Genomic DNA, 27885 nt, shown 5'->3' with positions numbered 1-27885 from the left:
ATCTATCTATCTATCTATCTATCTATCTATCTATCTATCTATCTATCTATCTATCTATCTATCTATCTATCCTTATCTTGCTCATTTTATTTTATTCTTTGCACTTACGATTCTCAGTGTCTAGCAGTGCCTGACATATAGTGGCTAGGTGGCACAGCAGTAAGACTGGAGTCAGGAAGACTCATCTTACTGAGCTCAGATCTGGCCTCAAACACTTACCAGCTGTATGACCCTAGGCAAGTCACCTAACCCTGTTTGCCTCAGTTTCTTTGTCTGTAAAATGAGCTGGAGAAGGAAATGTCAAACCACTCCTGTATCTTTGCCAGCAACCCCAAATGGGGTCAGAGAGTCAGACACCATTGAAAACAAATGAAGAAGAATAACAACAATAAAAAGAAGAATAAACACTTGCTGACTGATTGCTGGTTAACCCTGTATAAATCACTTAATCTCTTGAGGACTCAAGAGTCCTCATTTGTAAAAAGAAATGGATGGCCTGGATGACCTCTAAAGTCTCTTGCAGGTCTAACTTCCTAGTGTTTTCTTTTACAGATTATAGATCTGTCTTAATTAGAGATAAAATGAAAAAAATCATTTATTAATATTTAAATACTAAATCTTTAATGACATTACTTTCACTAACATTTCTTTCAGAATGCAGCATGACAACTATAGGGGTTCACACTTAGGCAATATTCTACCTATGAATTTTACACAGAAAAATTTTTTGGAAGTTCATATTATAATCTTTGCCATTTTATTAGATTTTTGAGATTAATGAGGTGTTTTTTAGTCATTCTTATACAATTGCTCATGATTAATTTGCTCCAAAAATATATTCTGGTGACTTCTTAGTTATGTCCTAAATCTCACAACCATGGTTCCTTCAGCAGTTATACAGCATGCTTCCCACTAAGTAAGCTAAACAGCAATGAGGATGATTGAACTATGAGTTACGCTGGCTCTTTAAAACTCTTTCAATATGTACCAGGAAGGAGATAAGGAATTTATTAGCAAGAGAACACTTATTCTAGTAAATTTATCATACGGCATCAAAGGCAACTGACTCAAATTCCCTACCACGGAAACTGGAATTACAAGATAATTCATCTTTGTAAAAAGAAAACATAAAGTTGAGGAGTCAAAACTGTGTAAAGTTTTGGAAAGTGAATATGAACATGCTTTATAGCTTAAGTATTTTTAGACAAAATAAAACTCTTTCTTTGGTGAAACAGCTTCCTCCAAAGACGTTCTAGCTTAGCAAAAGTAACAATGAGAAGATCTCTGGGAACATAGCACACTTTACAAATAAATTGCTGTATATGACTCTCCAGTTTCTCAATACCACTCATATCACATTGCAAAAAAGGAAAAATACGACAAGACAAAACAAAACAAAAGTGAGTATTGCCAGTTTTAGAAGCAAATGGATCAACACTCAAATATATACAAGAAGTATAAATGGCTATGGATGTCATCTAGTCTAATGCACACTGGATCAAGAAATATGAAATTATGAAATATGAAATATATTTCATATGAAATATACCTGAGGGAGTCATGTGGCCTCTGGTTAAGAGAGGCCATTACTTCCTGAGGTTACATATTCTTCTTGTATAAAACTCTATTTAAGCTAAACTGAGTCTCAGTATTCTTTTTACTTTCTCCATTGCTTCCACTTACACCCTCAAAAATAATGTGTGTAGGAGCAACTAGGTGGTGCAGCGAATAGAGCACTCACTGGTTCTGGAGTCAGGAGGACTGGAGTTCAAATATGACCTCAAACACCTGACACTTACTACTTGTGTGACTTTGGACAAGTCATTTAACGCCATTTGCTTGGCCTTCCCCCCTCCAAAAAACAATAATAATATGTGTAAACATGAATACCTTTGAGCTGAAATATAGTTAAAAGAATAACATAATTCAGTTTTTAAAGTGTGATGCACAGCAGTAAAAGCTGGAAGGGGTCCTAGAAATTGTCTAGTTCAATCCCACCATTTATAGATGAGCAATAAAATTGAAGGCCGGAGATTCACCACTTAGAAGTAACTGGCTGAAGATTACATACTACCTTCAGGTCCTAAGTAGCAGAGGCAGAATCTAATCCAAGTGCTCTTTAAACATAGTTACATACTATACTAATTACCTATATTTTATGCACTATCTAGTACTCAATTAACAAGGATGATGGCTGTTGTGATGACATTTGCAATTACCTTGACTTTTTGGAAAATACCAAATATAGAGACATGCTTTATAAAAACCCTCCTCTTTCCCATTATACAAACAAGGTATAACCAGATTCAAACTCTTAAGACATCTAAAGTAAGGAGATAGTCCATAATTGATACTGGATCTTACCTTCCAGCCTCTTTTCGGCTTGTTTGGCAAAAGAGTCATCTTCTTTCTTTCTTTTTGCAGCTAAGAGTTCTCGCTTTAGGAGTCGGACTTCTTTCTTGAGTTCCTCACTATAAAGACAAAACACATATGCATGAAAATAAAGTAATATTGAGAAAGTAAAGTTTTCTTAGAAAAAAAAGAACTGCCAGTTAATATACATTAAACCACTGAAGTAAAAACAAAGGGATTAGAGCAATTTACTTATGTTCAACTATAGGTTGGGGAGTTAAAGTGAGTAAGTAAGCTTAAAATGAAAAAACAACGAAAGTTCTTTCATGGAAGTGAATACAAAGAATACAAAACCAAACCTTAGGTTCATATAGAGTGTGGTCAACACAAAGGCTTCTCAATAAGCAATCAATGAATCAAGGGTTTTAAAGCACCTACCAAATTACAAAGAACGAAGCAATTCATATACACATATATACATGTGTATACACACACACACAGAAAGAGAGAAACTTATATTCTAATGGGAGAAAAAGTACATATAAAAATCTATACAGGTATGGCCATAAAATGAATTAATACAAATATATGCCATATAATTAAATACAAGTAATTTAGGATAATGGACACGAGCAGTTGAATGGATCAGCAAAAGCTTCAAATCAAGTCACTTCTTTTTTTTTTTTTTAAAGCAATTGGGGTTAAGTAACTTGTTCAAGGTTACATGGGCAGTTATTTCTGGGTGTGGTGCTAAGTATCTGAGCCCAGATTTGATCCCCAGGTCATCCCGACACTGGGGCCAGTGCTCTTACTCACTGTGCTACCTGGCCGCCCCCCAAGTCACTTCTTAAAGAACAAGAGGAACTCTATGAGGCAGATGTAAAGTGAGAGTGAATTCTGAGCATTAGGGATGACTAGTGTAAAGGCATGGGGATAGGAGATAAAGTGTTGTGAGTAAGGATCAAAGAGAAGGACAAGCTAGCTGAAATGAAGAATATAAGATGGGGAGTCATGTCCAATAGTGTTGAAAAGGCAGTTTGGGACTAGATTGTGTAGGACTTTAAACGCTAAAAAGAGGAATTAAAATTTAATCTAAGAGGAAATAGAGAGCCACTAGAGTCTATTAATAGTACAATTAGAACTATGCTTTCAGTAGATCAATTTGATAGCTGAGTGGAGGGTAGACGTTAGTGGGGAGAAACTTAAGGCAGGGAGACCAACAAACAGGCTATTGCAGTAATCCAGGCATGATGTGATGAAGGCCTGCACCAGGGTGGTGGCAGTGTGAGAGGAGAGAAGGAGCCTCTTAGGGGAGATAATGTGAAGGCACAGATGAAAGGACTTAACTTATTGGATATGGAAGAGTGAGAGAATGAGGAGTTGAGGATGACACCTTAGGTGACTGGAAGGGTGGTGGAATCCTTGAAAGTAAAAGTAAAGCTCAAAAGAGGAAAGGGCTTGGAAGGGGGAGATAATGAGTTCAGTTTTGGACAAGCTGAGTTTAATATATCTATGGGAATCCAGTTTGAGATGTCCAACAGGCAGCTGGAAATGCAAGGCTATACCTGGAGAGAGAGATTAGGGCTTTATAAGTAGATCTAAAAGTCATCTGCATCAAGATAAGTGAAACTATAGTAGTCAATGAGATCACCAAGTGAGCTAGAATAAAAGGGGAAACACAAAGGGGCCCAGGACAACCTCCGAAATCACTCAGTTAATGGGCATGGTGTGGATGAATATCTAGCAGAAGAGACAGAGAAGTGGTCAGACAGGTAGGAGAACCAGGAAAGCACAGTATTATGAAAAACTAGAGAGAAGAGAATATCAAGGAGGAGACTTTTAAAGATTACAGACAGGTCAAGAAGAATGAAAATTGAGAAAAGGCCATTAGATTATGAAATAAGTGGAAACTTAGTTATGGTTGAAAGACGATATCAAATCCAGACTGCAAAGAGTTAAGAGAAAGAAAGGAAAGGGAGTGGAAACATCTATTATTGAAGCATCTATTATAAACTCAAGAAGTTTAGCCACAAAAGAGAGGAGAGATTTAGGACAATGCTTGGTGAGGACAGACAGATCAAGTGAACTCTTGGGTCTTTCCATGCTCTGTTTGGGAGCAGGAATTTTTTGATCACTGTGTAGAAGTAATAATTCTGGGTCGCTGGAGAAGTGTCTGAATGGTGCTATCTATAGTCCCTAAGAGGTTAGGTTGCAATAAAGTGGCCCTTGTTCCACTGGAACCTCTAAAATAAGGGTATGGAACAAGGTTGCAATAGACTGTCAGTCTGGCTTCGCCTTCTTTATTAGACTGGGATAATCTTGGCATCCTTCCAAAATTTCCAAGGAAATTCCTCTTCATCCAGACTTTGACCTGTGTCTTCTGCAAATGGGTCACCTTCAGGCTTCACTTGTCTACTTACAACTGGTGGATAAGCCTTTTATGGAAGTCTTCAATTCTTCCATGCTTTGATCCTATGGTTTGCTAAGGAATTTAAATCATTTATAGAGAACAAAGGGAGCTTTTTCCTCCCTTGTTATTAACAGCAGATATATTGTCTTTCTTCGTGTTAAAATTTTATTTATTTACTTTAACACTCACTTCAAAAAATATTTTAGTTCCAAATTCTCTTTCCATCTCCCCTCCCCCACCCATTGAAAAGGCAAGCAATATGAAAACAATTATAGCTGTGAAGTCATGCAAAACATATTTCCATATTAGTCATGTTGCAAATAATAATAAAAATCAAGAAACATAAAGAAAGTTAAAAAGTATGCTTCAATATGAATTCAGGATTCATCAGTTCTCTTTCTGGAGGTGGGTAGCATTTTTCATCATTGGTCCTTTAGAATTGTCTTGGATCATTTCCTTGATCAGAGTAGCCAAGTCTTTCACAATTAATCATCTTCACAATACTGTGGTTACTATGTGCAATGTCTTCCTGGTTCTGCTTACTCCATACGCTGCACGAGTACTTAAAATTTTTCCCAGGTTTTTCTGAAGCCATCCTACTTGTCATTTCTCATAGCATAATATATATAGCATAATATCACAACAATCATATGCCCCAACTTGTTTGGCCACTCCACAATTGATGGGCATCACCTCAATTTTCAATTCTTTGTCTCTACAAAAAAAAGAGCTGTTATAAATATATTTTTTATACAAATAGGTCCTTTTCCTTTGATCTCTTTGGGATACAGATCTAGTAGTGGTATTGCTAGGTCAAAAGGTATGCACAGTTTTATAACCTTTAGGACCTAGTTCCAAATTGTTCTCTAGAAATGGTTGGACCAGTTTACAACTCCACCAACAGTGCATCAGTGTACCTATTTTTTCACATTCCCTCCAGCATTTATCATTTTCCCTTTGTGATTAGAAAATCTGATAGGTTGGAGGTGGTACCTCAGAGTTGTTTTAATTTGCATTTCTCTAATCAATAGTGATTTAAAGCATTTTTTTTCATGTGAAATTGATAGCTTTGATTTCTTTTTCTAAAAACTGGCTGTTCATATCCTTAACCATTTACCAACTGGGGAATGGCTCTTATTTTTATAAATTTGGCTCAGTTCCATATATGTTTGAAAAATGAGGCCTTAATCATAGAAACTTGTTATAAATTGCCCTTGACCCCACCCTAGGCTTCTTGTTTTCTTTCTAATTTTAGCTTCATTGGTTTTAATTGTGCAAGAATATTTTTAATTTTATATAATCAAAATTGTTGATTTTATTTCCCATGATGCTATCTCTTGTTTAGTCATAAACTTTTCCCTTATCCATAGATCTGACAGGCAAATTTTTCCATGCTTACCTAATTTGTTTATGAAATTACCCTTTATGTCTAAATCATTTACACATTTTTGATATTATTTTGGCATACAGTGGCAGATGTTGGTTTCTGCCAAATTGCATTACAGTTTTCCCAGTAATTTCTGTTAAATGGTTAGTTTTTGTCCCCAAAATGTGGATCTTTGGGTTTATTAAACACTAGATTACTATGGTCATTTACGACTGTGTGTTGTATACCTAGTCTATTCCACTGATCCACCACTCTATTAAGTCAGTAACAGGTTGTTCTGATGATTACTGCTTTGTAATACAGTTTGAGATCTGGTACTGCTAGGCTACATTCCTTTTTTTCCCATTACTTCCTTTACTATTCTTGATCTTTTGTTCTTCAAAATGAATTTTGTTATTTTTTCTAGCTCTATTAAAGTTCTTTGGTATGGCACTGAGTAAATAAATTAATTTAGGTAGAATTATCATGTTTGTCATATTGGCTTGGCCTACCCATGAGTAATATTTTTCCAGTTGTTTGTGTGAAAAGTGTTTTGTAATTGTGTTCATACAATCCCTGGGTTTGTCTTGGCAGACAGACTTTGCAAGTATTTTATAATGTCTGCAGTTATTTTAAATGGAGTTTCTCTTTCTAGCTCTTCCTGATGGGTTTTATTGGTGACATATAGAGATGTTGATGATTTTGTGGGTTTATTTACCTTCTGCAACTTGGCTAAAGTGGTTGTTATAATTAGTTTTTTGGTTGAATCTCTAGGGTTCTCTAAGTATACTATCATATCATCTGGAAGGAGTGAAAGTTTTGTTTCCTTTGGAGAATGTAGTTTCCCTGCTTATCTCTCTTTAATTACGTTTATTTTTGCTTTTGCTTTGTCTGAGGTCATGATTGCTACCCTTGTCATTTTTACTTCAGCTGAAGCAAAACAGATTTTACTTCATTCCCTTATTTTAACTTGGTGGGTATCTCTCTGTTTCAAGTATGTTTCTTATAAAACAAAATATTGTTGAATTCTGGTTTCTAATCTATTCTGCTACCCACTTCCATTTTATGGATGAATTCAATGCACTCAGCCTATTCTTTGTTATAATCCCAGCTCTTTTGGCCTTCCAGAATATAATATTCCAAGCCCTCTGCTTCCTTAACATGGTAACTGCTAAATTAACTGTGGCTCTATAATACCTGAATTTTTTTTTTCTTATTGCTTGATGTATTTTCTCTTTGACTGTGGAGCTCTGGAATTTGGCTATAATATTTCTATGAGTCTCCATTTTGGGACAGGTAGATTCTTTCAATTTTATTTTACCCTTTCTCTGGTTCTAAGAAAATTTCTTGAAATATGATTTGTAGATTCTGTCTTTGATCATGCCTTTCAGACATTCTAATAATTCTTAAATTATCTCTCCTAGATCTATTTTCCAGGTCAGTTTTTTTTTGAATGAATTATTTCATATTTTCTTTGACTTTTTCGATATTTTGGCTTTGTTTTATTGTTTCTTGATGCCTCATGGAGTTATTAGCTTCTGCTTGCCCAATCCTAATTTTTAAGGAGTTATATTCTTCATTAATCTTTTGACCCCTTCTTTTAAAATTTGGTCTATTCTGCTTTTTAGGGAGTTATTTTCAGTGGTAAAATTGTGTACTTGTTTTTTTCCATTTGATCAATTCTGGTATTGATCAATTTCAGGTATTATTTTCATGACTTCTTGTGCCTATTTTGCCAACCTTTTAAATTGTCTTTTCATAATTTTCTTGCATCACTCTCATTTCTTTTACCAATTCTACCTCTAACATTCTTATTTGATTTTAAAACCATTTTTAAATGCTCTTCCAGGAATTCTTACTGGCTTGTGTCTAATTCACTTTTTTTGACACTTAGATTGTCTTAACACTGATTTTCTTCTTCTGAGTTTGTGTCTTCCAACTTCCTTACCACTATCACAATAGTAGCTTTTTATGGTCAGGTCCTTTTTTGCTGTTGTTTGCTGGGACTATTTCTGAACTTTCAACTTCATATTAAAGTTGGGGAAAAAAATAAATTAAAATGGGGAGGCTAGGTGGTGCAGTGAATAGAGCACTGGCCCTGGAGTCAGGAGAACCTGAGTTCAAATCTGACCTCAGATACTTAACACTTACTAGCTATGTGACCTTGGGCAAGGCACTTAACCCCAACTGCCCTGCTTTTCCTCTCCAAAAAGCAAAAAAAAAAAAAAATTAAAGTTGGCCTTTATTTCTGGAGTGGGAGAAGCACTGTCCCAAGCTTCAGGCTTTTTCACACTGCTAGCTTTCCCAGCTAGATCTGGGGACTTGGAAGTTTTCAGTGTTTTTAAGGTGGTATGATCTGGAAAGAGATGTAATCACTGCTCTCCTAGTCTGTATTCTGGTCCTTATTCAGGAAGGGTTCTTGATTCCTTGCAGCTGCATGGGATGCTGCTAGTCAGGGTAACTGATTCCCTGTGATTGAAAGTGATACTGCTTCTTAGGGCCTCTGATCTTTTGGGACTGCAAGCACTTTTCTCTGCCCTGAAACTGTGACTTGAAAGTGGGTATAGGCAATGCAGTTGGGCAAACAGTGTCTAGATCTGTGCCCAGGGCTAGCACAGGAGTCCCCTGGAATCTCTTTCTGACCAGTTACCAGATCCCCTTTCCATCTCTGGCTTGAGAATTCCTGGAGCTGCCGCTGCTGTTGCCTTTGCCTCCAAGGCTTATAGCCGGTGCTTTTGCTTCAAGGGCTCCAGGCCAGTCGTTACTCCAGTGTCATAGACCTCTCCTTGGGATCTCCTACATTGGCTTGGGCTGGAAAAATGTCTCACTTTAATCTTTTGTTGGCTCTGCAACCTCCAGAATTCTATTTTAGACATTATTTTAGTTGTTTGGAGGGTAATGTTAGGAGAGCTCAGCTGTTTCCTATACTCTGCCGTTTTGGTTCTAATTTACCTTTCAATGGTTTGCTTTGAATGTATTGGAAAACTCTAATGGTCCACCATCTTGTGATTTCTCTGGAGGTCAAGATTTTGCAGAACTCTATGATCTGGCTGGAGTTTCTGATGGTAAACTCAAGTATAGTACCATTTCTGGTTCTTCCCCATGCTTGCTTGAGTCAAAATCAGAACTAGATTTAGAACAGAGATTTTCAAACTTATTGGCCTATTGCCCTCTTAAAAAAAATACTCAGTGCCCCTCCTCTTTCCCCCCTCTCCTGGAAGTCTACTTTCTTTAACCCTTTAATAGTTTTTTTTGAAATTTGCATTATTTCAAAAAATATTTTTTTAAATGACATCTTAAATTTAATATTTTATTGTAAATTTGTAGGTTCTTCTCGCATTGAAATTTTGATTACACAATATTGCATCAAGTATCCATATAGTATCATATTGAAAACAAGTCATTACACGTACATATTCTAGGCAATGAATGCTGGACTTCCTGATAATGTATGACACACTTGTCTGCCAACATTTGCTTGTTAAGACCTGTCAGTGGGCTTGACCATTGGACAGTTATAACTTGCATTTTGTGTGTTTATTTGGAAAATTATGTAATCAATATGACTTTAACTCTGTTATACAACAGATGAAACATGGACAAATGATTTTTAAAAATTTTCTTCTCTTCTTTCCTTAAGCTTCCACTGCCCCCTTATTTTTATTCAATGCCCCCCAACTGCACTCAAGGCTACTACTGCCCCCTTGGATTGTTCCTGTACCCCACAGGGGGCAGCATCACCCACTTTGGGAACCTATGTTAGACTTCCAACAACTGACCTCTCAGCTGAGAGATATACTGGTCATAAGCCTTTAAATCTACATATTCTCAGACTCCAAAGCAGCATGTATGGAATAAAGTTTATGGCCCCATTCTTGGTGGTATTATAGGCATTTACTAGAAAGGCCATATAAAACTTCAAACTCTCTTTTTGGGCATCAGTAGTAGGGCCTTCAGAATATAATTAAAATGCTCTAACTGTGGCTCTCCTTAAGGCTGGTTTGGTGTAATCCCAAATTTCTTGATCCTTGCCAAATTTCTCCTTGAGCAGCCTGGTCTCAAAATCTTGACTTTGATCAAAATTACCTCTTTAAGAGCCTCAGTTTCCTCTTCTGTAAAATGAGGGTGTTTGGATTTCATATCCTTGAAGGTTACCTCCAACTATAAATCTATGATCTTAATACCTTTGTGGCTATGGAAGCCTTTTGATTCTGGGTTATGTAGGCTGGGATGGACTGGGTGAAGAAGTCTATCACCATGAGGATATTTCTTTTGTTCTTTCAAGCTCTTTCCAGGGACAAGAAGTGTAAGCTCCTTATTTCCAAAAGATTTCTGGTCTTGATGTTTTCCAAGTAAGCAGCTCAAATTGGTAGCACTTTCCTTTGAAATTAGGCTTTGTCATTCTGGTAAAGATCTGTTACTATCCTGAGCTAGCAAAACCTGTTTTGCGTGAGATCCAAGTTTCTTGTTCCAGGTGTTCAAAGTCATTGTGTAGGGTACTCACAGCTGTGGAATGCTAGTTCTGGGGCAGCACTGACTGCCTTCTCATATCCCAGAGAGTGTCAATTACCATCAAATACAGGATTCTATTGCAGAGCTCCAACTTTGGCCACTCCCTTAACAGTAGTTCACCCATTTGGGAGAATAGGCTTGATTCCCAAGGATTATACCCTTTTCTCTTGGCGTGTACCACTTCTCGTAAACTTTTTATGCTTAATCTGAGCTTGATGCCAATCATCTACAATCAATTAAAGCATAGGAGATTAGTTTAAAGCTACATAATTTACTTCTACTAATAATGTGCCCTGGAGGAACCTCCAGACTCTTGCATTAGCAGGCCTTATGTGTCACAGATCACCTCTAACCTCCACTTGGAGCATCAATATATATATATATATATATATATATAATTAAGGTCAACCAAGAAAAATTGTTTTTTTGGATGTTATTTGCTTTTTGGAAGGGGGAAGGTAGGGCAGTTGGGGTTAAGTGACTTGCCCAAAGTCACATGGCTAGTTTTGGGTTAAGTGTCTGAGGCCAGATTTGAACTCAGATCCTCCTGACTCCAGTGCCAGTGCTCTATTCACTGTGCCACCTAGCCGCCCCCATCAAAAGAATTCTTAATAAAAAGGTCCTATGGAGTAGGAGACCAGTATCTGTATTGGTCCTCCAAGGTGACAAATGTATCCTGAATGACTGACTGATTATTGCCACTACCCAGCTCTAGATGGCAGTATCTCCTATAATGAATCAATTAATCAACAAACACTTATTAAGTGCCTGCTGTGTGCTAGGTGCTGGTGATACAAAGACAAAATTGCCATAAGGTGATAAACCTGAATTCTATCACGAAGACAACATTTACACAAACCAGAATATGCAAAATATATTCAGAAGAAAGTCGAGGGTTTTGTTTTGTTTGGGTACTAGCTGCTGGAGGTGGGGTGGAGGGATTAGGAAAAGTTTCATTCCGAAAACAATGTTTGGATACTTTTGAAGAAAAAATGGGCTTCTAAGAAGTGAAGATGAGGTGGGAATGCATCCAGTGTCAAGGCATAGAGAAAGGAATAGCAAGAAGGTCAGTTTGGTTTATATTTGCTCCTAGAATCATATCAAACTATTAGGGATTTTCTGAATAGGAAAAGGAGATAATAAGACCTGTATTTTAGGAAAATCACTTTGGTATCTGAGAGGAAGATAAAGACTAACTGATTATAAGATCACATTAGTGCTTTTAAGGAGATTCATACACATATACATATATGAATACATATGCCCATGAAACTGTGGCATGTTCATACCTGAAACTGAATTTTATTTTCATTACAGCTAATTTCAAAGCCAAGAACCCTAACTTGTAGACAGGTTTGTAGGTTTATTATCAGTTAATGCATTAATGGCAAACGTAGTAAGTTTCCCAAGCCATCTAACTTGGCATCAGTGTAACACAAAGGGCTTGACTGAAGTGGTAAAAGTAAACAATGATGTACAGATGAAGCAGATGAAAATGTTCTTAAAGGTTTGATTACATTTCTGACCCCATTAATCTCCAAAAGAAGTCAAAGGGTCAAGGGTTCAGCTCAGATTGTCCCTTTTTGCTCTTGTACTTGTGCTTTTCAACCACATATTCACAAATAAGATCACTGAGAGGCTTGGCAGTGATGGTGAAGTTCTTCCAACTTTTTGATATACACTACCAACCTCCCCTCCCCCCCCAAAAAGCTTCAACTTTCAATACAGCCAGGTCCCAATTAGTGTGAATAATGAATCTTCAAGTCTTTGCATATATTCAAACTTGCACTATTCAAAGTTATAATCATGTAATATATGGCAACTGGATCATGCTAAAATGAAATATACCATATAAATGCAAATAATGTGATCACTTCATGGGATTTATTTTCAGGACTAAATGAGACCTAGTTGTAAACCTCTGGATGTGGCCAGGTGACCAATGTCTCTAACTTCTTAGGATCTATACTACATGCCTGATGGAGGCCCAGCAGCCTTGTCAATCAAACTTCCAGGTGATATAACACCTTTAGTAACCTTTTCTATTCTCTTCCAATGCCTTTGAAAAACAAAAGCTTATCCAGTTAAACCAACACTTCCAAATAGTTCATGTCACCACACCAACCCAGTAAGTCCTTCCTAAAATCCCTCTTGCATTTTTCAACAAGTTGAGATTACCTTGTCCAAGCTAATTCACTAACTCCAATGAGTCCTTTGTTCTGAAGTGGATGTTCTCTCTTTGCCAAAGCACAAGGTTCATTTTTCCTTTATTTATCTTGACTTATTTTGCCTTTACTTATAAATAAATGGCAGCAAAGGATAGTGATAGACTTACAGAGGAGTTGTTGAATCAAGTTTCCTGGGCCTTTCAGAGGAGCTCCTGGACAAAGAGTGAGCTGAAGCCAAGAAAGAACAAGGAGTGGAGCAGGGAGGTGGAGGATCAGCCTCTACTTTACTCTTCTACTAGTAATGTCAGATATGCAGGATAAGAATACAAAGAAGGCCAAAGATGAAGTAGGGATTGGACACTTTACCTTTTAGCATCTTGAACGGTTAAAGGAAGGAAAACATGGTGTCTTTAGTGATCCCTACTGCTTCTTCCTTTTGATGAGGGGGTGGGGGCACCAACTCCAGAGTTAGAGGACTATGACAGATCTCTCAGTAAGATGGAGCTCACAGGGGGAGAGAATGGAGGTAGGGTGAAGGGGTAGGTTGACTCTAGCAACACTGGGTGCCTTTCTCATTGGCGGTATAGACCTGATCTCAGAGTTTTACTACCAGTCTGGAACTGGAACACTATATGTGTCTGTGAGGAAGGTGAGGCTAACCAAAAAATAAAAGAGAGTTGTCATGACTATTTATGGATTCTGCTGTTTGGACTTTATGTTTTGCATTTTCTGGTAGATGAAACAAAGCTTTTGTTAATCTGAATACTACATGAAAACTAAGAGCTCTTTCTTTCCCCTTTCTAAACACAAGTCAAGTTCTAATGTTGCACAAACCTTGGGTAGGAAGTAAAATGAGTCAAATTCTGACTTTCTAGGGGGGAAAACCTAGACTGGGTTTTGAGAAACCCCCAAGATTAAATCTGATATGAATAAATTCAGAGTAGTAGCTCTGAGCCACGGATTATATAGTTTTTCTATGAGCTACTAAAAAATGGCAGGGTTCCAGAAATCCCTGGGGGAATACACTCTAATTGGTACAATGCCACTGCACAGATGAAGGCTATTTTCTTATCTTTTTCTGCTATGGAACTCTGATAATACTCTTTGAGCAGGTTCAACACAGAGACTTGGGGCCCTTAAACTTTTGTTTTTTTTTCATGTACTGATTCACCTTCATTCTTTTATTAATGATCAGATAATTCCCACAAATACTGATCTCAATCTTCTTCTATACTAAGGTTGAGACATATGAACTTCTGCATGATGCCATTCACCAGATGTTCTTATAGGTGGTTCCTTAAGTCTTCCATCTTTAAGAGCAACTGCTCTTAAAAAGATCTGCTACCATTTCAAAGGATTGCCATGGTGTACTATGGGAAGCAACAATTTCTGTATGTGGAAATTAAGAATATCGAGCTTAGAAAATTCTGGTCATTTGAAAAAGAATAAGTTTTTTTTTTAATTTTAGATTCAAAAGTAGCATTCATTTATCTCAGATGTAACAAAAGTGCTTTTAATGGAAAGAATAACTACCTTTCAAAAAGCGTGTTCATTAATATTGGTAGTTTTTAAAAAAAAACAACTAATTATATTTGACAAATATACTGAAGGACCGGGATTAAAAATACAACAAATATGTCCTGAAAGGTATAATATTTATTTTAATTTGTGTAATCCTTATATTATACCATCTTTGAGTTATGACAGAAAAAAATACTTTTATTCCTACAGTGATAAACTATCGAACAAAAAAAAATACATAGAATAGAAAGCAGCTGACTCTTGATTTAAAGTTTCTTTGCAAATTCAACATTCGTCTTATTTCAATTTTGGCACTTGAGGGTGGTTTTAGTTCATGAAATGAAGGCGTATTTCCTGGAATTTGACATACTATAAGAATGCACTATGTCGGGGCGGCCAGGTAGCACAGCGAGTAAGAGCACCGGCTCCAGTGTCAGACTGACCTGGAGATCGAATCCCGGGCTCAGACACTTAGCACCCACCCAGAAACACCTGGCCGTGTAACCTTGAGCAAGTTACTTAACCCCAATTGCTTAGGGGTGGCCAGGTGGCTCAGCGAGTAAGAGCACCGGCTCCAGTGTTGGGACAAGCTGGAGATCGAATCCCGGGCTCAGACACTCAGCGCCACACCCAGAAATAATAACTGGCTGTGTAACCTTGAGCAAGTTACTTAACCCCGATTGCTTAAAAAAAAAATGCACTATGTCAGCTTGCCCTTCTGCCCATGCAGCTTACTCTTTTCCTGTTGTGTTTTTTTAAGATTATATGCTTATATAAAATTTATCTTAAAAATTACTGCCTACATGAATGCCAAGACTCTAATAGTACAACAAAGGTGATAACTGAGACAAATATTCTATACTACATAGGTAATCAATTGAATTGAGGGGTTTGACTTAATTACCGACATTTTCCCCTTTGTTTTGATAGAAGACATTTGGCCTTAGGAAAAAAGTCAGGATAAACTAAGCATTAGTACAAATAGGATGCTTGACTAAATAGTATTAAATGATAAGGAAAAATTCTATTCCACAAATTTGTAAAAAAAAAAAAAAAACAAACAACAAAGAACAAACTAACCATTTACTCATTGTATATATCATCCTGATAACTTTACTTTACCTGGGAATAAGCTGGGGTTGGGATTCTGAGACTTCCTGCTTAGGAAGTCAGGAAGTCACCTAGGGTATATTTCAGTGTGAAGCAGGTTAGGATTTAGAGAATCAAGTGCTACAGGTGTTCTCAATTCAATTCAACTTTACAACTGTTTACTAAGTGCAGAACACTTTATTAGGTACTGATATTTATTAGGGAAATACAAAGTTAAGACAAGACTGGAAAAAAAAAACTCTGGCCAATAGACAGTTGGTGATGCAGGGGTAGAACTTAGAAGATAAATTTGGGCTGGTATTTATTAAATGCTTATTATGTACCAGATACTAAGCTAAGTACTTTATAAATATTATCTCATTTGATCCTTATTACAATCCTGGGAGATAGGCACTATTATTACCCCTACTCGATGGTTGAGGACACTGAGACAGAGGTCAAGTGATTTGACCAAGGTCACACAACTAGTAAATGTCTGAGATGGGATTTGAATTCTGGACTTTTCCATTTTAGGCTCATTATTTTATCCTCTGTGCTACCTGACCGCCTCTGAGTATTATAATCAAATCAGTTAATGTATTCAAATGACTTTGTAAACATAAAAGCACTCCATAAATGCTAGTTGTTATTACTGTTATCATTATTACCCCATTATAGTCAATAGGGAGCCATTGGAGCTGATTAAGTAGGGGAGTGATGTGGTCAGACTTCTATCCTTCAGGAAAATTACTTTGGCAGCTAAGTTGAGAATGGTTTGGAGTGGGGACAAACTTAATGCAGAGAGACCAATTAGGCGTCTGTTGCAATAGTCTAAGCAAAAGGTGATAAACTCAGACTATTTCTACTTCTATTCAACATAATAAAATGTAAATTGTTAAGCAAAAAACTGAGTCTTAAATGGACTTAATTTTAAAAACCTATATTTGGGAAGATGATCAGACATATGAGACTTTTCATTTCCCTTTGGCTAAATTTCCACATATCTGGCAGAGACATTTTGTAAATGGGAAAATGGCACATCTGTTAACCCAAATGGTTATACCAAGCAAATTAAGACCATTTACAAGTGTTAAATCTTATTGAAATTAAATGGAAATCTTGGCACATATTAACAGTATGGAAAAAGAAGTTAACTGGATAAATTCCATAAATAATATAAAGGTGAGACTATACTAGTAAGAGCTACCGTTAACCCAAGATGTATATGTGGAGGTGAGTGTGTGTGTACCTGAACTCAATTGAAAAGAGTGGGTAAATTACTATAGTTAACAGCTTTTAACTTTGATTAACATTGATGATAAGAAATCTACTTTTCCATCTTTTCACCTTACTTCAAAATATTACTGCCTTAATGGAACTGATGGAAATATCTACATCATTTAAATGTAAACTGAAAACAACTGACTTTAAAATAATGAGAAAAGACTGACAGATGAACTGTAGGCAAAGCATGAAGTATAATCATTGACTGTTAGAGTAAGAATGGATCTTAGAGATTGTCTAGTCCAGCTCCCTCTTTTCATCTCTAAACCCTCTACACCTGCATCCCTATTCAAACTCTGTCTTTCTTTCAAAGTACAGTTCAATTGTTATGTCCTTTATAAACACTTTTTAAATACTCCTTTCTATAAGTAAACCTCTCCCCATTTTACTCATGCATCTGTCCGGACATTTCCAATGCGCTGCAACTCCTGGAGACTAGGGGAAAAGAAAACAAACAAGAACCCTGAGGATATGGCTGAGATTTTTTAATCTTGCAAATGTATATGAAACATTTCCCTAAAACTCAAATTACATGTGTCTGTGTGTGCAATAACTTTTAATTATGAGCAACTCCATATAAAAATTAGTCGAGGTCTCTCCAATCCTTTGGAAATCTAAAACAGCGTAAGACAGAAAGTATTACAGCTGATTATAAATTTGAAAACTACAGTAACGTTGTTAATGAGCCCATGTGACAGCAGAATATTGTGTAGCATGAATTCTGAGATTCATTGACTGTTTATATTTTAAGGTAACTAAAATTCCGACACTGTTAAAACACTGTATTAAAGGTGATAACATTTCATTGTGACAGCTGGATTCTTCATCACCTTATTGGAACGAATTTTATACTTTTTAGTTTATGGTTCAAGAGGATGAATTTATAAGGTTTGGGGAGGGCAACATATATAATGGAAAGAACACTGGTAAAAGCAAGCTCTACATAACTGAAATTCGAAGTTTCATGCAAAATCTTTTGTTCTATAACATATATGGAAACACTCATTTTACCTTGTGTTTATAAAATTCAGAATAAAAGCTAAACCTATTTTTGAAAAAAAGAAAGCTAAGGAGATGCCTGGCAAATTATAAAACTAAGCTTATTGCTACCTATTCTTGCTGAAATCCAAGGATGCAGTTAATATTTTAATATCCAGAGAATTTTCTCTTTGATTGAAAAAAAATAATGTGATTTGGACTAGAAATTGGAAGTCATAAATTCTAATCCTGGCCCTGCTACTGTGTGCTCTTGGGCAAGCCACAGACTCTCTGGATCCCAGCTTCCTCCTCTGTCAATGAGGGTGCGGGCAATGTGAACTCTGTTAGGTCTACACAGGCTTCAACCACCAGGATTTTTATCCGTCATTCAAGTCTAACTAAGGGGAGAAAGGCATTAGAAAACAGATCCAAGAAATTGATATTTTTTGTTTTGTTTTTGTTTTTTGTTCTGTCACAGCAACTCATAAAGACTAAGGTAGAGAATAAAAATACTCTTTTTGATTGTATCAACAGAGGGATGACAGAAATGGTTCTTCTAAACTGTTGAAATAAATAACAGATTTCAAAGTGAACAATTATGATTGAGGTCAAAACAGATGATGCAAAATTGCCTTCTGCAGCATTTTTTAAACAATAAAGATTTGTAACCCTGCCAGAATATTTAAATTCACTCAAACAACACTTTTTGTAGACACTCAGAATTTGTCTTGGAATGAAAAACAAGATTTATAAACTGGCCTTCAGATCACTCTAATTTTAAGGTTCAAGAATCTCATTTTCTCTGTACTTTGGCAATGGAAGACATTTAAGGCTGTTAAAATGAGAATCAAAATTATGAGCTTTGGACTATGCACTGTCAAATATTTTTTCCCTAGATGCTACATATTTCTACCTGAAAGGACTAAGAAATGGCTTCAGAAATCTCTGTCACTGGGGCCTATTCCTATAAACTATTCCTTACTAGAATAAGTAATTGCTTTTTTGTTTTTTTGCACTTAGGGATTTTCTCTTTAAGTTAGGTTTGACTGAATATGGTTATATATTTTTACAATTATCTACAATTTATCCTATAACTGGATTATTAACATTTCATTTATATTATTTTCCTCTAAATTGGCTATAACCATATGGATTAAAAAATACTAGTCCAATAAAAATTTATCAGCTTACATGTTTAAGGAGCCTTCACATACTTATCAGTGTCAAAGGAATTATGCAATTTATGACAGTGAGAGATGGTGTGTTAGAGAAATACAGTGTTTGTATTATGAATTATAGTTTTGACAAGATTTCTTATCTACAATCTGGTTTTTTCTTTTCTAACCCACATTTAATTTTTTAAAGTCTTTGACTAGTGACAATTGGGAGAGATGGACTAAAGTATCTGATTTAGTTTCCAATATTTTTCAAAAGTGGGTTAAAAGTTTGACCACTTTCCAGTTTGATGATAATGTGAGAGTAGCAACCAAAAATCATTACTACTTTGTCCTTGATGATAAAATTACTTAAAAATCTTGTTGATGCATTTGCTCAAAAGGTTCTGTTTTGCTAATAGGAATGTGGTCCTATTAACTATATCTGGAACTCTCACTAACAAGTGGTTAAGGTGAATTAGCTACCTGTGGTTAAGAAGCAACCTTATTATTGTAACGTATACTCCTCTGTACTGAAGATGTGATTTTATTATCTCACATTAGGACACTTAAGAAGTAGCTGAATAAGTTGGGAGAATTCCTAGGAAGCCTTAAAAGGAACTCTCTTCATGGACACTTTTAGCATTTTTCACAGGCAGAAAATACTAGCATTGTCTGGGACCTGTCAATAACTAAAAGTTATCCAAAGAAACAAGGAGGGTGCACTTAGGATCAAATGACAAGGCTTAAAAGGACAGGGCTCCAGTGGGTATTAGTGAGGACACTAGTGAGGGAAAAATTATGCATGTATTCTTTGCTTAATTTCAGACTTGGTTCCACATCCTGTTTTCTTGAACTATAGGATGAGTCTGGATTGTGCTTTCTGCTTGCTTCCTAGATCCTCTCATCAAAATATTGCCAGCCTACTATGCTATTAAGCAGGTAAGCCTTCTCCTTACATCCCCACCTGCTTCTGTCTGCTACTCTGTATTCACACTTCATTTAAAAAAAATTTCCAAGTAGATTCAAATTAAACTTTGGAAAGTGTTTGGCAATAATATATGCATAAAATCCATTAATCTATAAACATATATTAGGAGCCTACTATGTGCCAGGCACTGTGCTAAGGGCTAGGTATACAAAGGGATGCAAAACGCAGTCTCTGTCCTCAAGGAGATCACAATCTAATGGGGGAGACAACAAACAAATACATACCAACACATAAATAAAATATGATTGACAGAAGGAAGGCACTAGAATAAGAGGAATTGGAAAGGCTTCCTTTAAAAAATAGGATTTTAGTCGGGACCTAAAGAGAGCCAGGGAAGCCAGTAGGAGGGAGAGCACTCCAGGTATGGGGGACAGCCAGGGAACATGCCCAGATCTAAGAGATGGAGCATTTTGTTTGTGGGAAAGCAAGGAGGCCAGTGTCACTGGATCAAAGATTCAGTAACATTCAGTAACGTGTTATACTATAAAGTGTAAGAAGACTAGAAAGGTAGGAAGAGGCTAGGTTATGAAGGGCTGCAAATGTTAGAGGATTTTGTATTTGACTGTGGAGGCAAAAGGGAGCCACTGGAATTCACTCAGTAAGAGAGTGACATGGTCAGACCTGTCCTTTAGGAAAATCACTTTAGTGGCCTAATGGAGGATAGATTAGAGTGGGGAGAGACTTGAGGCAGGCAGATGCAGCAGCAGCTCTTAAAGTCTTCCAGGAGTGAGATGATGAGGGCCTGCACCAGAGTGGTGGCAGTGTCAGAGAAGACAAGGGGTATATTCGGAGAGATGTTACAAAGGTGACGTTGACAGTTCTTGGCAACAGATTAGATATTGTGGATATTGAGGAGTCCAGGATGACCCCTAGCTTGTGAACCTGAGGAACTAGGAGGATCATATTACCTTATACAAAATAATGAGTTCCATTCTGGAAACAATGGGCTTAAGATGTCTACTGTTCAAGATGTCTGAAAGGTAGTTGGAGATATGATATTGGAGAGCAACAGAGAGGTTGGGGGAAGATTAGCTAGGTTTGAGAATCATGAGCATGGAGATGGTCATTAAATCCAGGGGAACTAATGAGGTCACCAAGTAGTGAAGAGGGAGAAGAAAATGGGGCCCAAGACTGAATCCTGTGGGGCATATGGTCAGTGGCAATGATCTGGATGAGTACCCAGCAAAAAAGACACAAGGATAAGTAGGATGAGAACCAGAAGAGAGTGGTGTCCTGAAAACCTAGGGAGAGAGAGACAGACAGAGAAGAAAAGAGACAGACAGAGAAGGAGAGAGAGAGAGCGGGAGAGAGAGAATCAAAGAGGAGAGAGTGATCAAAAATATCAAAGGCTGCAGAGAGGTCACAGAAAATAAGGAATGAAAAAAGATTGTTGGATTTGGCAACTAAGAGATCACTGGCAACTTTGAAGAAAATACTTTAGGTGGAATGATATGGTCAGAAGCTTGATTTTGAGAGGTTGAGAAGAAAGTAGGAGTGCAGAAAGTGGGGGCACCTGTTGTAGATGACCTTTTCAAGGAATTTATGTACAAAGGGCAGAAGAAATATAGGATGATAGTGGGGATGTAAAGATCAAATTAGGGTTTTTTTTGTTTTTGTTTTTCAGGATGGGAGAGAGATGGGCATGTTCACAGGGAGGAAATGAGCCTACAGTAGACAGGAAAAGATTGGAAATAATTGAAAGAGGGAGTAAAAGCACGAACTCTGAGTGGCTCTGGCTTCCCCCTTCCCCAATCAGTATAGGAAGGGGACTCTGAACAAACTTTGGAGCTGCAGAACCCATAAAATGACACAGAGAAGCTAACCTCCCAGGGAGGACAGCCCAGCAGGCTGGTAGGAATCAGCCAGCACAGCGCTCTGGCATCCGAGCCAAGGCCCAGTAAGCAGAGATTTTAGCCCCAGGGCAGGCCTGACCAGCCACCAGCTGGAGGGACTCCAGATCAGCAGCAGCTGTGGCCTTCTCCAGAATTATCAACACATAGATGTGAAGGACAAAGTGAGAGGTCAGTGCAGTCTGGACTTTGGGACCAGTAAGTGGGAGTACGTGCTTTTGCCGCTGAGATGCCAGGCACAGCCAGCCAGTGCCACGTGGCAGCTTCAGCTCCTGGCCTGCAGAGTGTAGGGGGACCAAGCAACCAGTCTGAGGGGTAATAGCTCTTGCTTTAACCTGCTTGGATCTGCATTGCAGTCTAGGGTGGAGGTCTGGGGCGCCTGTGGAGGCCTCAGAGAGGACACATATCTAATACCTCCAGCAGCTGAGAAAACCCCAGCATTTGGGATGAAAGCTCCCCTGTCTGGTGGCAGAGTCCTACTGTGGCAAAAAGCCCAGGGTTCAAGTGACTCAGGGGCAACATGGCCAGGCAAAGGAAACAAAGCAGACAGAAGATTCCAACATTACACTCCTATTGTGGGGACAAAAAGGAGCAAAGCATGGAACAGGAGGAAGACAGTGAAGTCAGAACTCCTGCACCAAAATCTTCAAAGGAAAATACAAGCTGGTTACGGACCATAGAGGACCTTAAGAAGCAGATAAGAGAAGTGGAAGAAAAATTAGGAAGAGAAATTAGAATGATGCAAGAAAATTATGAAATGAGAGTCAACAGCCTGACTGAGGAAAATTATACCTTAAAAAATGGACTAACTCAAATGGCAAAAGAGGCTCAAAAAGGCAATGAGGAGAAGAATGCCTTAAAAAGCTGAATTTGCCAGATGGAAAAAGAATCTCAAAAGCTCACTGAGGAAAATCATTGTTTCAGAATTAGATTGGAGCAAATGGAAGCTAACAACTTAATGAGAAATCAAGATGCTGTTAAACAGACCCAAACAAATGAAAGAATAGAAGGCAATGTGAAATATCTCAAGGGAAAAACTGGAAAACAGATCCAGGAGAGATAATTTTAAAATTATTGGACTACCTGAAAGCCATGATCAAAGTAAGAACCTAGAAATCATCCTCCAGGAAGTTCTCAAAGAAAACTGCCCTGATGTTTAAGAACCAGAGAGCAAAATAGAGGTTGAAAGAATGCACCAATCACCTCCTGAAAAAAATCCCAAAAAGAAAACTCCTAGGAATATTACAGCCAGGTCCCAGAATTCCCAGATGAAGGAGAGAATATTACAAGCAGCCAGGAAGAAACAATTTGAATATTGTGGAAACACAATCAGGATAACCCAGGATCTGCAGCTTCTACACTGAGGGATTGAAGGGCTTGGAATATGATATTCCGGAGGTCAAAGGAGCTGGGATTTAAACCAAGAGTCACCTACCCAGCAAAACTGAGTATCATGTTTCAGGGGAAAATAAGGTCATTCAGTGGAATAGAGTACTTTCAAGCATTCTTGCTGAAAAAAAAAAAAAAACCTGAGTTGAACAGAAAATTTGACTTTCAGATACAAGAAGCAAGAGAAGCATGAGAAGGTAAACAGGGAAAAGAAATCATAAGGAACTTATCCAAGTTGAACTATTGACATTCCTACATGGAAAAACAATAATTGTAACTGATGAAACTTTTGTCAGTATGAAAATAGTTGAAGGGAATAGAAATATATCTATGTCTATATATGAGGGTATATGAGCATATGAATATATATGTGAACGTGTGTATATATGTTTACAGGTATACATAGATAGAGGGCACAGGACCAATTTAACAGGAAGGGATGATACTTAAAAGGTGAAATTAAGAGGGGAGAGAGGAATATAATGAGAGGACATGGGGAGAGACAGAATGGGGTAAACTATCTCCTAAAGAAGAGGCAAGGGAAAATGGTTACAATGGAGGGGAAGAATAGGAAGGCAAAAGGAAATGAGTCAACCTTATTCTCAATGAATTTGGCTTGGGGAGGGAATGAAATACACACTAAATAGGGTATCTCACTCTACAGGAGAGTAGGGGGGAAGGGTATGAGAAGGAGGGATTATGGAAGAGAGGGCAGGCTGGGGGGGGAGGGAAGTTGGAAGCATCCACTTTTGAAAAGGGACAAGATCAAAGTAGAGAGTAGAACAAGTGGGAGGTGGGATAGGAGGGAGGGAAATATAGTCAGTCTTTTACAATATATCTACTATGTTATTGTTTTGCATTAGCTACACATGTACAACCTATACTGAATTGCTTATCTTCCCAGTAAGGGTGGGTAACAAGGGAGGAAGGGAATGAATCTTTAATTCAAAGTTTAAAAATCAAATGTTTAAATATACATATATATATATATATATATATACACACACACATATATACTATTATTAATACTATTTTACATGTAATTGGGAAATAAGATATACAGGCACTGAGGCATAGAGATCCACCATGCCCTACTTGAAAAGTCGAAGGTGGTATGGGAGAAGATATAGGAGAGAGCATTTTGGAGGAGGGGATATCCTGTGGGACTGCTATTTTGGGGTGGTGGGTAGGGGAAAAATGGGGAGAAAATTGTAGCTTCAAAATCTTGCAGAAATGAATGATGTAAATCAGAAGTCAATAAAGCATTTGAAAAATGAAAAAAAAAAAGAAAATAATTGAAAGAGTTGGGATGTCAGAGGGGACAATCTTTTGGAGGAGATTGGATGGAATAGGATACCTTGACAAGCAGTAGAAGGGTTAGTTTTGATAAGGAGTAAGACCACTTCATCATGTGAGACAAGGGTGAAGGACAGAATAGTGGCAGAGATACATGAGAGATATGAAATGAGGAAGAGAGAAGAAGAGGGCAAATGCCCTCAATTATGTCTGTAAAATATGAGGCTAGGTCCTCAGCTGAAGAGTATAAGCAGAGGGAGAGTCATGGGAGATTTGAGGGATGAAAAGGTTTGGAAGAGCTGCTGTGGAGAGTGGGATAGTGAGGCTTCAAAGGTTGTAATTAGTAATATGATAAAGGGGTTAGGATTCAAGAGAGGACAGAATACAGCTGAACTGGTTTACCAAGGGATAAGATGAGTAAAACTGAAGAAAGTGGCTAATGCAGGGAATATGGCCTGGGAAATAAATGAAGGGTCAAGGGATTGGAAGTAACAGTACAAATGCAGAGGAAGAGGTAAAAAGCCAATAGATTATGGTCAGATAAGGTTGGATTTTGGAATTTATGAACATGGAAGTACATATGAATGATGGCAAGACAAATGATATGACTATCTATGTGTGTGGCTGAAGTGGAGAACAGTAGGCTCATGGGAAGTAAGTAGGTTGAAGAATAGAGTATTTAGTGTCTTTGATGGAGAGTCCCCTAGTAAGAAAGCAAGAATTTGGGGGAGGAGAGAAAATTGTGAGCCATGTAACCAATTCACTGAGAAAGGAAGGGGACAAATGCTACCAGGATTCTGATTGGGTGGTAGATATGAACAGTAAGAACCTTAAAGGAGGAGATGTTACTGAGTGATGAAGGTGAGGGGAGAATCTAGAAGTAGCAATGAGCAGCAAAGAGCATTCCACCTCCCCATGTAGATCAGTGAGCCAAGAGGGGTAAGTGGGGATGTGGCCAGTACCAGAAAGGGCAGATGTATAATCTGTGGGGAGCCAGGTTTCATTAACAGGTAAACTTTTGAGTGTGAGGGTTAAAGGGGATGGGAATAAGGAAGTAGGGGTTAGGGTGAGGAATGCGGTTTCAGTGATGACCTATAGGGGTTCAGAATCACTAAAATATGAAAGTGTGAGAAAGTTTATCACTGAGTGCAGGGCATCAACTCCCCCTTGCAAAGGAGATTGGAGATCAGGCTGGAATGATAAAGAGCAATTTTTTGTCTATGGAGATATTTTATAAAACATAGTGGAAAGGCTAGATGGTGTTTGATTTTATCAAGTCACATAGTTCAGGGTGAAGGCAAATTTTACACTTCTGCTTGTTATTTCTTATATATTGCCTGCCTGCTTTCCACAAAAGCAATGCAGGTAAGAAGGGCAAATGTCCATAGGTAGGAAAAAAAATTTTGAACAATATCTGCTAATAAGATATATGGGGAACTAACAAACACATAAGACCATAATCCATTCCCCAATGAATAAATAGTCAAGGGATATGCCTTAAATCACTAATAATAAGAAAAAATGCAAATTAAAAATCTAGGTTTCACATCTCAAATTAAAATGATAAAAAAATGGAAATAGTTCAGGATGGGAAGCTTTGTTGGAAGACAAGGAAACTAAAACAAGGTTGGAAGAACTATGAATTATTTAAACCATTAAGAAATTATTTGAGACTTTGTGAGAAAAATTACTAAACTTTTAACATTTAACTATTTTATTTTTAATATTTTTTGATCTGGGGGTTCAAGGATACAAGTTTCTTTATGATGTCCAGATTTCTCAAAAGTCTGCTTTATCCATCATAGCCTTTGATTCCATTACTGGGTGCATACCCAAGAAGGTTAATGAAAGAAAGGTCATATATACAAGATATTCATAGTAGCATTCTTTGTGGGAGTTAAAAACTGGAAGCAAAGTAGGCTCTTATATGCTGAGGAATAATAGTAAAATACATTGTGGTATGTGAATGTAAAAGAATATTATTTATTGTATAGTAAGAAAAAAATGAGTATGAGAGCTCTGATCTCTGCAACAGTCCTGTGAGATAAGAGTACAAGGTTTAGTATCTCCATTTTTAAATTGGGCCATCTTGGGCTCAGAAGTATAGCTGCAGCGGCTAGTCAGTATCAGTGTGATGGAAAAGGGAGACAGAACGACGCTCTGGCTTGGTTCTGGCAGTCTGAGGGCTCTTGTGTTTTCCCTGTGTTTTATTTTGGGTAGTACCTGACTGACAACTCTCACAGAGTGAATCAGGAGAGACAATCGAGAGCCTATGTGACATATTTATGTAGGTCAGAGTTTCTCAATGGAAACAGACTTATAAAGGACCCCAAGTTTACCCAGACAAATTCTGGCCCTCAGAGAATAGTTGTTTCTGCCATTGTGGGCAGGCAAGTCTTGTATCTGTATTAATTATTGATGGAGGCCCCAATCCTCAAGGCCAATAACTCATGAAACAAATCATTATTGACTTGAAAAAAGGAGCCTCTGACTTAATACAGTCATTTTGAGGATAGGATGACTAGCTGGTCATAAGACTGATGAAGAAAATTTTCTGGGGCTTAGGGTAGCTATGTTCAGTTTCTACTGTCAATAGATTGTAGGGAAGGAGAGGAGAATGGAAAATGATGTAAAGAGATTTTTAGGTATAGAGAAGAAGGTCCTGATAGTGGAGGGCTTCGATTATAGCATTAACTGAAGTCCTCAGCTAAGAGACTGGGAATGGAAGGTAGCATGGGGGACTGAAGGAGAAAAGAGATGGCTTGGAACAGATGCTAGGGAGAATGTGATAAAGAATAAATTAGGGATGAGTAATGCTTGGCTATAGTGAAGGCTCAATTGAGATTAGATAACAAATTTGTAATGAGCCCAATTAGCACGACTGCATGACTTCTTCTAGTTCTGTTCAGCAGCCTATGAATAGGAGTGAAAGAGGCAGATGGTGTAAATAATACAAGGTTTGGGTATAAGGAAGAAAGTTTTTTTAACTGTAAAAAAGGGGATAATAACACCCATGATGCCTATCTTAGAGGGTGCTGTTAAACTCAAATAAGATAATATATATAAATTATCTTGCAAGCTATGGGGGCCATCTCCAGTTGTCCTGGTCTGTATCTTGCCACTGGACCCAGATGTCTCCAGAGGAGAGAGTGATGCTAGTGACTTTGCACACTTTTGCCTGTCACCTTCCTGATGTCACCGATTCTCTTTGAGAATGAAGGACAAACACAACCTGTGAGTAGTAGTAGCTGCCCTACTGGTGACCCAAATGGCCAATTTTAGTTGAGCAACATGGCTCCTTCCTTCCTTCCTCCTTCTGCCCTCCTTCCTTTCTCCCTTCCTTTCTTCCTTCCTTCCTTTCTCCCTCCCTCCCTCCCTCTCTTCCTTCCTTCCTTCTTCCCTCCCTTCCTTCCTTCCTCCCTTTCTCACTTCCTTCCTTCCTTCCTTCTTTCCCTCCCTCCTTCCTTCCTCCCTTCCTTCCTCCCTCCCTCCCTCCCTCCCTTCCTTCCTCCCTCCCTCCTTTCC

At 37.8% G+C, this 27885-nt stretch overlaps 1 protein-coding gene across 2 annotated transcripts in view; it reads right to left on the bottom strand.

The window, feature by feature from the left end:
- CWC27 (CWC27 spliceosome associated cyclophilin) overlaps positions 1-27885 on the bottom strand; it is a 356917-nt gene that overhangs the window by 215950 nt on the left and 113082 nt on the right. For both annotated transcript variants that reach the window (XM_069096407.1, XM_069096408.1), the window contains exon 11: positions 2365-2471. In XM_069096407.1, the coding sequence (XP_068952508.1) occupies positions 2365-2471 (107 nt within the window). The remainder of the gene's footprint in view (positions 1-2364; positions 2472-27885) is intronic.

This window comes from Petaurus breviceps, unplaced genomic scaffold (genome assembly GCF_028583685.1).
Source record: "Petaurus breviceps papuanus isolate PSGF00001 unplaced genomic scaffold, PetGlider_PUasm1.0 229, whole genome shotgun sequence".
Classification (NCBI taxonomy): domain Eukaryota; kingdom Metazoa; phylum Chordata; class Mammalia; order Diprotodontia; family Petauridae; genus Petaurus; species Petaurus breviceps.
Note: the sequence above shows the minus strand (reverse complement) of the source record. Positions and strands in the feature narration are given on the sequence as shown.